The 13,486-nt window shown below is 34.5% G+C and overlaps 1 protein-coding gene across 1 annotated transcript in view; it reads left to right on the top strand.

The window, feature by feature from the left end:
• Nucleotides 1–13,486, top strand: part of THEMIS (thymocyte selection associated) — a 239,256-nt gene that overhangs the window by 61,102 nt on the left and 164,668 nt on the right. The window contains exon 2 of the mRNA XM_051997716.1: nt 5,991–6,149. Within this exon, the coding sequence (XP_051853676.1) occupies nt 5,991–6,149 (159 nt within the window). The remainder of the gene's footprint in view (nt 1–5,990; nt 6,150–13,486) is intronic.

Here is a 13,486-nt window from a genome sequence, read left to right as displayed (position 1 = left end):
CTTTATTGAAAGTGTGTCTCTTTGTATCTTCATATTGTAATGCCAGAGAAACTAAGGCAAGACAGAGATTGGTTTTTAATATTTTAATGTGTAGAGTTTTGGGCTAGCCGACTGAATGGAACTCATGTTCAAAATCATTCTGCTCAAGGAACTGAGGCTGGGAACTTATATAGGGTTTTTGATGACTAGGGTTTAACAAAGGCAGATAAAGGGGAGCCAGGACTCTGGGAGAACAGACAAACCATAATTCCAGGAAAGGATCATAACTTCATTCTGACAGGATATGGGGTCAAGATAAGAAGGTAGAGGACAGGAGACTTCGAGGTAGGGAGAAATACTCAAAAGGAGGGGGAATTATTCCAGCAGGGATCGAGATGATGCACCTGGAGTTTATGACACAATGGTATGTAAAGGGGAAAAACTCAAGGTTTTTCCTGACTCAATTCTCCTAGTCCTAATGGCAAGGAAGGGGGGGAAGGCATAATCATTTTATTCAGGGCATTATAATATTTTCAGTATTAAGAACTTTTTATCCTTCCTCTACTAAACTGCCCTATAAAAAATTTAAGTCATGGATTACTATCTATTCTTTCTCTGAATCTTTTGAAATCTTTCTCCTTAAATCTAGCATTCATGTCAGATGTCCTCCCAGTATTCTTCCTTCTTTTGAATTTGAAGATGGATTTCCATCTTTTCTACCACAGAAATCCATTCCTCCTTCTAGATTCATTTCCAGAAAAATAATTCACCTTTGCTTTATTCAGTTTCACAAACAAAACTATCATTAAAACAAGTAAACAACATATTAACTCATTTGCTATTGTCAGAGAGAAAGCAAGAGAAAGAGACAAATAAAGAAAGAGACAGATAGATACACACACACACACACACACACACACACACACACACACACAGAGGTCCAGGAAATATCCATATAATTGAAGTTCCTGTTAATGTAAGTTGTCTTTATGCTAGTTTTGATGTTTACTTCATGAACTACAGATAATTCTTTCTTCTGCCCTGGTGGTGTACAGTTGGCTTCCATAATAATATCATTTCTTTTCTCCCTGCAGTAATTCTCATTTAAATGTTTTCTTTGATGCTTCCTCTCCTTTGGTTCTTGGTCTTTTACCTATGAATACATTTGGTTAATATTCAGTGCTACTCCCATCTCTTTGAAATTTGCTCTCTCACAGGTACCATATTCCAGTCGAGTTACATGTTTCCCATAACCCTTCAAATTTGTGTAATAATTTAGAAAAAGTTGGATTTATTCCTTTGCATTCAAATTTCTATTTTATTTTGCTTATCATTCATACTTCAATTATTTTCGAAGGTATACCTGAAATTGTAGATTTGATTGATGGTTACTTTTAAAATATGTTTAAGGAGTTACTGGTTTACTCTGTGGTTCTTCTTATGCCTGGTATTTTCTGTGATATTTATTTGATCATCATTGTAAAAAAAAATTGCACAAACTGAGCAAAATAAATAAATGAGACAGTTTTTTATTATGCCTGTTTTCTAATTTTGGAAATTGAGGCTCAGTGGTGTTGTGGTTTTGTCCAAGTCATCCTAAATAGCTAAGGCCAAGAAAAGTACCTGGGTTTTCTGATCTCTAGCCTTGGGTGATTTCTTTTGCATCAAACTACCTTTCTTTTTTTAAAAAAAATTTTTATTATTATTACAGCTTTTTATTCACAAGATATATGCATAGGTAATTTTTCAGTATTGACAGTTGCAAATCCTTTTGTTCCAAACTACCTTTCTTTTTTTTTTCTTTCAGATAACAATTGTTGATTTATTGTCAAAACATTGGTTTGATAGCTAAATAGAAAGAGAAATAATCTCTCTCTTTTTTTTTTTTTAATAACGTTTTATTGATAGAACGCATGCCAGGGTAATTTTTTACAGCATTATCCCTTGCATTCACTTCTGTTCCGATTTCCCCCCCCCCCTCCCTCTACCCCTTCCCCCAGATGGCAAGCAGTCCTTTACATGTTGAATGGGTTACAGGATATCCTAGATACAATATTTGTGTGCAGAACCGAACAGTTTTCTTGTTGCACAGGGAGAATTGAATTCAGAAGGTATAAATAACCTGGGAAGAAAAACAAAAATGCAAGCAGTTTATATTCATTTCCCAGTGTTCTTTCTCTGGGTGTAGCTGCTTCTGTCCATCTTTGATCAATTAAAGCTCTCTTTATCGAAGAGATCCACTTCCATCAGAATACATCCTCAAACAGTATCGTTGTTGAGGTATATAATGATCTCCTGGTTCTGCTCATTTCACTTAGCATCAGTTCATGTAAGTCTTGCCAGTCCTCTCTGTATTCATCCTGCTGGTCATTCCTTACAAAACAATAATATTCCATAACAATCATATACCACAATTTACTCAACCATTCTCCAATTGATGGACCAAACTACCTTTCTTAATAAGTGACTGCTGTTTTTCCTTCTGCCCTGATGTAGCAAAAATACACCACAAATTGATTTGTTTTCATTATGATTTCCACACAAGCTAAAAGTATGAGAAGAACGCAAACTAAAGGCTTTAGTAGAAAAGTAGCATTTACTTTGCTTATTGACTAGATTAGGAAGCTATCATTCATTTAGATCCAGCCAAGTCAAATCAAATCAACAAACATAGTATTAAATGGGTAAGATGTGCAAATCACTAAACTAAAACCTCAAAATACATAAAAAGGCAAAAAAAGTAGTCCTTGCCCTTAAGGAGTGTACAGCCTAATGACAGAAAAAAATATGTAAACAGGTAGATAGATAAAGGATATTGAGTTGATAGAAAGCATTCTGAGAAAGGAAGTATCTTCTACAGAAATGGGAACTTGTGAAGTCTGTGTAGTCCAATTGTAAAACACAATTTAGGATGACAGTGATGATGATGATTGGGATGCAGTGGATGATCTTGGTATCTTCAATATGTGATTACATTCTAAGTTCTCCACATTATCTGCTTCAGCTGCCTTCTTGATCATATGTTGGAGTCTAGCTGCAGTGAATACAGAGAGTATGAATGAATATCCAAGGCCAAACAGAAAATAGGCTTTGCAATCTCCATTTGTTAATCTGAGTGCCAGTATTTATATACCTTTTAGACAAGTGTTACATTATTACTAGCTACTTTCAGATGACATCACATACCTTCCAGGGTTAATGTACAATCCATACTTTGACATTTTAGTATCCACCTTAACCATCAATACCAAGGTACTTATCAACACAGAACTGTAAATAGAATAGTTGTGATGCTCATCAAGATCAACAGAATAGTTGTGGTTTTATCAATACCAAAGAACTTGTCAAAACAGAGTAGTAAAGAGCAGAAATTATCATACAAATCATACTAATACATGAGGTATTCTACCTTAAGTATGTCTTTTAATTTATTGTTAAAAGGTAAATAGTATAGTTAAAATGTCTTCTTCCTGTGGCATGCATTCTCCATCAAGATTACCCTAAATTTATCAAGTGTGTCTTTATAATTCATTGTTAGGGAGATAATGAGATAATAGTTTGACTACTGCCATTCCTGGACCAGTCCTTTGCTGTTCATGGACTTATTCAATACTGGCCTTCTACAATCATAAGAACAAATTTTCTCACCAGCCCTTTTCTCCATGGGAAATCTTCATGTTTGGTGGTAGAGATCCTTAACTCACCAATGGATTTGAGGCCTGTTGGTTACCTCAATCTGGGTTAGCCTTTCTGGCAAGGCAAAAACATGTACAATACAGTATGACCACTGTACATGTTATAATTTCTTGTAGCCACTGGTGAGAATTGGGCGAAGGTGAACATCAAAAGTGGATGAGAAGCCCTGAAAAGAGTTCATCAAGTCCTTATTGAGTACTCTACATACCCTCTGTGGAGCAAAATTATAAGAAATCTGGAAAAGTAGAAAGTTGGAGAAAAGGCCAGATTGTAAAAAACTTTAAATGCTGAACAGAGAAGTTGATGATTCATCTTGGAGGAAGTAAGCAACTTTTGGAGTTCTTTGACTTTGGGATCATATGTTGAGATCTAAAAACTTTAGAAAAATTACCTTGGTTACTGAGAAGAGGATGTATTTAATTGGGAAGAAATTTGAAGTAGTGAGACCAGTTGATGAAAAAACAGTTTGGATAGATAGGAGATCTAGGAGTACAGCATGATAAAAACCTGGTAAAAAGAATGTATCCAGAAAGACAAGGTAATTAACAATAGTAAATACTAGGCAGCTTGATGATTCAGTACATAGAGTGCTAGACCTGGACTTGAGATGACTCAAGTTCAAATCCTGCCACTATATGACTTGAGGCAAACCACTTTACTTTGATCTTCCCCAGTTTTCTTATCTATAAAAAAGGAGTGACAATAGCACCTATACCCCAAGGTTTGTTTTGTTTTGTTTTTAAGGATAAAATGAGATTATATTTATAAAGTACTTTGCAAAACTTAAATGGCTATATAAAATTGCTTACTTGCTAAATTGTACAAAGAGGCTGGGAAAGGAACAGGATCAAGAAGAAATAATTATATTTTTATATTTAAAGATCATTGTTGACTTTGGAGAGGACAGTTTCAGTTGAATGGTGGAGTCAGAAGCCAGATTGCTTATGGTTTAGAAGAAAGTGAGAGGAAAAGAAGTGGAGATAAATAATGTAGCTAGTTTTTTTTTTTTTTTTCAAGTAGTTTAGCTACTATGGGAAGAAGAGACATAGGATGATAACTAATAGGGTTGCTGGCATCAAGCGGGAATTTTTTTAAAGTATGGGGTAGACATGATTATATTTGTAGGGAACTGAGAAGGAACTAGACTATAGGGAAAGATTGAATATAAGAGATAGGGGAAAAGAAAACTGTGATATGGGAAGTACTATGTAGAGAGAAGGGGTGGTTTTGGCAAGGAGAAGATCTGCCTCTTTATCTGAGATCAAAGACAAAGAAGAGAAAGGGAGAAGATGTCTTAATTATATAAAATGAGGAGGAGAGGAGAAAATTTTTTTTTAAAAAGTGTCAGTTTTTTCCGATGAACTTTGAGGCAAAATCATCATTGGAAAGAATTAAGGGTCAAGAGTTATGATAGACTTGAGGAAGGGTGAGAAAATTTGAAGCAGCTGCTGTGGAAAATAGACTAGGCAATCAATTAAGGTTTTAGATAAATGTGTTTGTATTAAACTTGATTAAATTCATTTTAGTAATGGAAAGGTGATAGAATATACATTAAAGAAGTTTGCATGAATGATAAATCCTGAAGAAAAGAAAATGAAGAAAACAATTGATACATAAATACAATAATGTGAGCGATAACAATAAATCAGCTGAAGTCTACTTTATTATGAATGGCTCTGGGCCATAAGAACTTATAATGAAACAAACCTCCTTATTACTAGAGAGGTGGGCAACCATTGATATGAAATCGGGTGGTTTTGTTTAAATGTTTCCCTTTGATACAAGTGTTTATTGTATAGGGAGGTGAAGATAAGGAGAAATTATTGTTGTTCAGTTGCTTTCAGTCTTGTGTGACTCTCCTTTGATGCCATTTAGAGTTTTCTTAGCAAAGATGTTTGCTATTTCCTTCTCCAGCTCAAACAGATAAGGAAACTGAGATAACTAGGATTAAATGACTTGCCCAGTGTCACCCAACTAATAAGTGCCTGAGGTCAGATTTGAAGTCAAGGAATATGAGCCTTCTTAATTCCAAGCCTAGCACTCTAATCACTGTACTATCTAGCCATCCCAAAGAGAAATTACTGTGTTATATGAAACAAAAAACATCAACAAACTTTTAATAATTCATCTTTATCAATTGCTAAATGAAACTAAAATGATATTGATTATCACGATGATACAGGGTATTCCAAAAATTTTCATGCAGTTAACTTATCTTTTGAGATACCCTGTGTACCAGGATATTGACTTCTTATCTTGTTCATAGAGATTAGAACCTGTCACTTTACAATAAGTCTTTTTTTCTTCTCCTTTAGGTTCTGTTTATGAAATGTTTGGAAATGAATGCTGTCTATCAACAGGAGAAGTGATCAAAGTAAATAGTTTCAAAATAAAGAAGATCATGGCTAATACTTGTAAGGAAAATGAAGATGGCCAATGTTCTCCCAAATTTGAACTACCTCTAAATTTTCCAGGTACAATATCTTGTGATCATATTATAAATTGTGTCTCTTCATTTGAGAAAATGCAGGCGTGTGATTTTTGTTTTTGTTGTTGTTATTTTTTAATGCATTCATACAGCTAACAGGAATGAAGCAATTGTTCTCACTCTAGGGAAAATGATCAGTTATCCTTATTCATAGCTTTGCTGTATATATGCTTGAGAAATCTTTATTTTAAAATGTCATATTAACTTGGCTTATTTTGATTTGGAATCCATACAATTCAAGCAATTTAAAAGAATGATAGAAATTCTTGAGCTTTAAATTTTCTCTTTCTTCCTCTTAAACTTTTTTTACTCAAAAGTCTGAGTGATTTATCTTTTGTAAGGAACATTGCTCCTCCAAAACCCCCCTTTAAATCCAGGCTCACATTTATGTTGTTAGACATTTTCCAAATGAAAGCTATTTTATTTGATAATGATAATAGTAAGAGGTTGGATTTATGTAGTGTCTTTCTACCTTAGGCCAATTTCCTTTTCAACTAACAGTGTTTTCAAATAGATGTGCAGATTTTTATCCTTCCACCAGAAGGGATGTTTCCTGTTAAAGTTAAGACAGCTAACTTTTTGCCAATGTTTTCATAAGGCCAGTTATTGCTCAAGACATCCCTTTGAGTTTTCCTATTTACATTATTGCATGATTTGAGTTGCTGGCTTGGAGAAGTTATTTGAGATATATTTGCAGTTAGGGATAGTCAGACTTAAAGGGAGAAAAATATTAATAATGAGCACAGGATCAGAGAATGTCTTCCTATTAAGATGGTTATCAACAACATATAACTGCATACACTCTCCCTCGCCAAGGTCCTCTAGCTGTGAATTTGAGCATGCAGACTGAGTTCCATCCTGAGGCCCCTAAAGGCCTGGCTCCTAAAGAGAATGATGATCCTTTTCTAAAATTCTCTGGATTGTTATATACTCACTTTGGGGCTCTGAGGAGAATCACTTACTGCCTACGTCTGACTCGTTTCCCATAAGAGTAATGGAAAGATACTACTCATCAAATTTGCAAGGTGTGTGTGTGTGTATGTGTGTGTGTGTGTGTGTGTGTGTGTGTGTGTGTGTGTGTGAAAAATTAATTCCCTGATTAACAAAGTTGGGATCTAAAATGACACTGACTATCTAGAATGTTAGACTGAATCTAATAAGATGAAATTCAGCAGGGATAAATGTAAATTCTTGCACAGGTCTTCAACCTATATAAAGTACAACACAGGTATGTACAGTTAAATAACAATTTGTCTGAAAAAAAAAAAAAAACTTGGGATTTTAGTGAGCTACAAGTTCTGGATATTGTAGCAACAAAAAGAATTTATTTAATCCTGGAATTCTTTAAGAGAGATCTTTTGTTCCAGGAACATAAGGATATGTTAGTCTGTATACTTTGCTCTGATGAGACCACATTGGAATATTATTGTCAGTTTTGTTCACTACACTTTAGGAAAGACACTGACAAAACTCTCTTCGAGGATGGAAATTATGCCATTTTTTTCTTCTTCTTTGCAATGATAAGTTATATTATAGATTTAATTAGATTGAATCAGAGTGTTAGACTTGAAGCCAACACTCTGATTCAATCTAATTAAATCTATAATTTGACTTGAAGTCAAGAAGACCTGAATTCAAATTCTGACTCTGACATTTATGTGCCAGGGGCATGCTGGTAAATGTTTTAAAACTGATTCTTCAGGGGGCGTGGGGGGGAATTACTCACATATAATTACAAATATGATCTACATTATCAACATTTTTGCTGTTACTTTCTTAAGTTTAACAAGTAGCAAACTAAGAGCTTAAGCCCTTTGACCATTTCTGAGATCCAAAAGTACATCCTAAAAATAGCTATCTCTGGCATGCCCTTGCTATGTGATCATGTCAAATCTTATCTCAGTCACTATGTGACTTTGGACAAGTCACTTTACCTTAGAAGCTTTCAGAGTGTTAGACTAAATGACTTATCCCTCTTCCTTTTAAAATTCATGATCCTGTGATCATCTGAAGACAGCTGATAGAAGATTGCAAAATCTAAACAGGCTTTGGCTCACTGGAAAAATCCATATAAAATACTAATATTCTTTAATATTATCAAGAAATAAGGTTTTCAGGTCACTGATGGAAATTAATGTATATAAAAATTTTACTTCTTATTTACTTTTACTTATTATAAAAATTATTACATGAATTACATGACTATCAGATAAATTTTCTACACAATCCCAAAAGTTTTCAGTTCTTTTGACTGAAGAGAGAGATTTTCTCTTTAAAAGAGAGAGTTATTATTTTACGAGAAGCATTGAATTGGCTAAAGAAAAAAAAATCAACTAAACAAATGACTCTTTTCTCCATTCATAAAATAAGTATACGTTTAACATTAAAAAAAAAAAAAACAACATTTTTTAGAAAAGCATTTTCTCATTGATTTATTTAGATGAAGATAAATTTCTTGTTTTAACATTATACAAATAATATTCATGCCACTACAATTTTCAAAAATAATGGAAAGCATACTCTATGTTATTTTCAAACATTGTTAATTGTATTATAATCAACCTCTTATAATCTAACCTTTATGGATAGACCTTTAAACTATTAAAAAGAAATCTAACAGTATTTTTTTTTGGCCTGATTCTTCCTTCTCAATGCTTGAATCTCAGTTGCAAGTAGAAAACAATATTGAATTTACTTAAAAAAATAAATTTGCAAATATTTTCATTTCCTTAAAAATAAAACTTCTGTATTTGAGACACACATAAATTAATATAAATTATATCTCAAATATGAGTATTTGAGGATAGACATAGATATATATTTTGTTTCATGGGATTTTTTTGTTTTGTTTTGTTTCATGTTTTTTCCCCCACCAAATTTGATGGTAGCAGCAGCCATCTAGGAATCTTCCCTATAACATAAAATATATATGTGTATTTTTCCACATAAATACACATGTCCAAATACATACATATACATTAAACACACACACACATATATATGTGGAGGGGGAGGAAGGTAGGAGAGTATTAGTCAATAAAAACAAATCAGCTAATATTGAATTTTTTTATATTTTCATTTAGACATTCATTTGTTAATTGATTTTTTTTTCATTTTAATGTGGATCTTTGATTTCATCAGGTTATGAAAACTCTAAATAGATGCAGATTGGCAAGTGACTCATTTATCATCTTAGAAAGAAAGTTGTCAGGGACTTTGAGAGGTTACTATCTCTTGCCTATAGTGTTATAACAAGTAAGTGTCCAGGACAGGAGCCTAGAGTCTTCTTGATTTCAAGGCTGGTAGGGATGTAGTTCATTCTCCAAATGTGAAGCATTATCCTATGGTCTGGACTCCCCTGGAAGGAAAACCCTTTGTGAATGCCAGAGAAATAACCTTTTTCTCACAACATTTGAAAAGCTCATCTTAACTGTAAATTTGGGTCCTTATAGTAGCTGCTCCCAACATATGAAGTCTCACACACGATGACCTTTTTTTTTTTCTCTCTGAGAGGCTTGTTCACCAAAATTCTCCTTTCTTGGCTGGATCCCAGAAGTTTTAAATTTGGAGTTAATAATGAGGCAATCCTTGAGGTTGGTACTGTCCAAGAACTCTCCCTTTTTTGGCTCCTAGGTTGGATTTTGTGATTGACTGCCTTTGAAATGCCTTTTCTCTGCTTAGGAAGCTCAATTCAGGTCCTCTCATACTTAGAGCATATAGAGAGACAAGCCTTAGGAGCCCCTACCACTTGGTTATATAGTTCCTTTCTTCATAGTTATCATATTACTGAGATTATCCCATTGACTCCTCAAGACTGAGGTCAGAAAGTAAACATTGAGGAACTCTCTGCTTGGCCCATTATATTAGTCCTCCAGTTCCTCAATAAGCTTTTGGGCCAAGTCAGCCACCAGCAGAGTTTGGCTAGATTTACTCATCTTTGTTGTGTCTCCCTGGAAGAAAGAAAGATGGGAAAAATGTTGCATCACCCTAGATCTGTTAATTCTCCTTTATAGGTCAATACAAAAGGGTGGCTCTTCCTATGACATCCCATCTTATACAGTGGGAGAGGGGGAGATAAATTATTCTTTGGGTAGCCTACACAGGTGTGTAAGTCTTTCTCCAGTATAGTTAAGCGGGGTTCCTCAAACTACGGCCGCGGGCCAAATGTGGCAGCTGAGGAAGTTTATCCCCCTCACCCAAGCCTATGAAGTTTCTTTATTTAAAGGCCCACAAAACAAAGTTTTTGTTTTTACTATAGTCCGGCCATCCAACAGTCTGAGGGACAGTGAACTGGCCCCCTATTTAAAAAGTTTGAAGACTCCTGGGAGGCTAACCCAAGACATTCATAGATATGTATAGATGCATATTGTGTGTAGATAGATGTGTGTACATATGTATGTATAATCAAAACTCCCAAAGATAGCCTCAAGAACCCATGACTTATCAAGTTGATGGGGGAACTTTTCATCAATCCCCTAAAAATGATGCTTTCAGGAGAGTGGCAAGGGGGATGATTCCCTTCTCTTGGCAATCGAGGCTTTCTATTCTCCCAATATGAGTCAACCTAAAAAAAATGACATTAATTTGTGTGCCACTTTTAGAGGCTGCCACCAGTATCCTCTGTTGCTCTAGTTTTTTTGTTATGCCTTTCCATCTTTCTAACTACTTTGCATCTGTCAGTCTGCTTGCCAAGTCCAACCTTCCCTGCAGAACTCTGTGGGAGCTATCCAACCTGAATTCCAGAATAGATCTAGTAAAGTGGATAATTTTATTTTAATATTGATGTTGCCTGTAAATTGAGATCAGCTAGGTGGTGCAGTGAATAGAAGACCTGGAATAAGGAAGAGAGATTCTGGAAATCCAATCTAGCCTTAGACCTTTACTAGCTGGGTGATCCTGGACAAATTATTTAACCCCATTTTCCTCAGTTCTCTTGTGAATTGAACTGGAGAAGAAAATGGTAAACTATTCAGTAGTTTTGTTAAGAAAATACCCAAAAAAGATCATGAAAAATCCAACACATCTGAAATGACTTAACATCAGTACCAATTTACTGGGGCTCTGAGCAGTTAAAAGGTCTTAATTAGGCTTATTTAACACTTATTATACAAGTGTCAAAGGCAGGATTTGAACTTAGGTTTTCCTGACTCCAAGCCCAGCAATCTGATCACACTAGGTTTCAATTTTCTTGTAAGGCTTATCAAACTAAGTGTAAGTAAAACTTAGTGTGCTATCTCAAGACCTAGGAAGAAAATGGAGAGAAGCTTTTGTGTATTGATGATAATGGTAATAGTAGAGATGTTTATCTTTGTTTAGCATTCAAATCAAGATTTATTTAAAACTTCGACTTCAAAGGGAAACTATATTTTGCTTATGATGGAAAATGGTATGGTTTTCTAATTTGAATTTAATGTGAATGGGTTTTAATTGTTTTGCATAACTGTGGGTAACAGATTTTGGGGGGAATGCTGCATGGTAAACATCAGTAAATATGTCAGGCAAGGCACCACATTAGGGGGAAACACCACAGCATATGTTGACAGCGAAAGAAGAATTGCTGCTGTTCACCCTTCACACCAGAATAATTTTTTCAATATTTACCTCCCATGTGTACAGTGAGAAACATATGGGTCTTTCCATAATCGTAAGCATAAACAGGTGGCTACTTAGGTAGGTTTGATTCGCAGGCAGCATCCATATTGAAGCAAAGCAATCAGCTCCACATGGCTCCCCAACTCTTTCTACTAACATTCCATTAGCAAAATTAAGACCGTTTAAATAAAGAGGAGTGTGGAGTCCTCCCTAAATTGGTTACAAAAAAACCCCTTTTCAGAGCCATGAATAACAGAAGGTCTGAGAAGTGTTTTTGCATTTTGTGATTTCTTTTCTTTGAATGTATAGTAGTAGCTGAGCATAGTGAGACTTGGAGTAAATCAACATTCACATTTTAAATGTTCCGACACTTTTTATTTTGCCCTATAATCTCCTTTTTATAAATATGTAATTGTAATAGTGAAACTTTAAGCAATGCTTGGGGCAGGCAGTCAGAAGAAGTGAAAGGTGGGATCATTCCCTCTCTCCCCTCATTTTAGGGCATGTGATGAGAATCTAGGAAGCTTATCTAAGTCATGTAGTTTCTGGGGAAATACTGAAAGGCTTGGTCTAACATAAATTCCTCCATGGATTCTGAATTACTCAGGGGGACTTCTATTGTCAATATAATCTCTGGAATAGTTCAGCATGCTGGGAGATAGAGAATTTAGCTGTTCTAATGTGCTCTCTCTTGGGAATTCCCAAAACGAGTTAATTTGGGGCAGCATTAGACATTCCCCTTCTCTGTTAAGGGGGTTTCTGATATTCCTTTGAGATACAAAATATCAGGAGGTCCCTAGAGCCTTTTTTTAAAGATATGATTTTTATTGAACATATGGAAAACTCACTTTTACATTATTAAAAATACTTTACAATAAGAAAGAATCAACTTTAAAAAAACATTTTCCCTGGATTTATCCTTCTACAGTTTAAGCAAAAGAATATGGTATCTATATATGTATATATATCTACAAGTATTGACACAATACTTATGGACTCACTTCATCAAAATACACTACACATATATGTATAGATACTGATAAATATTTTCACAATTAATTAATAAAGCACATCCATCTCTTTGGGTTTATCTGTGTATTTCTTTCCACAGACTGAATCAACCTTTAAGAAGAAGGGAACATTGTTTCTATTAATTTCCAAAGAACAACCAAATGAAATAGCTACAAAGTTCCCTCATGTAAAATTCTACCAATATTTATTGGCAAGATATTTCTGGGTTTTTATAATAGAAGGTAACCGCAGAAGTCTGAAAACAAAGTACATATTTTCTATAGAATTTAAGGCATTTGGCAGCTTTGTTGGTCCCTAGAACCTTTTGAAGCCTCTTTTTTTTTTTTTTTTTTTTTTTTTTACTGGGTATCATATTCAGACTGGTACAAGAATACTACTCTACTTGAATGTAGAGAAAAGTCACAGGGAATGAGATGACCTCACTACAATTTGCAGTTTACAGTAATTTTTAGGCATATAATCTTATGTTTATTTTTAGTCTTTACTTTTTTGAAGAGAAAGGTATTTAAATATAAATTGCTGCAGATAACAGTTTTATGGATAAATTATCATTCAAGCAGGTCCCTTAGGCAGAAAAGGCAAGATTTCCTGTGCTATCTTTACGAATAAAAACCATTTATTAAATATCCATGATGTGTCAGACACTATACATGTTATTGTGCTTTCAAAATAATGCATAAGTTAAGGAGATGAGATTTT

Source organism: Antechinus flavipes, chromosome 4, assembly GCF_016432865.1.
Source record: "Antechinus flavipes isolate AdamAnt ecotype Samford, QLD, Australia chromosome 4, AdamAnt_v2, whole genome shotgun sequence".
Lineage (NCBI taxonomy): Eukaryota > Metazoa > Chordata > Mammalia > Dasyuromorphia > Dasyuridae > Antechinus > Antechinus flavipes.
This window is presented reverse-complemented; position numbering and strand designations above follow the sequence as displayed.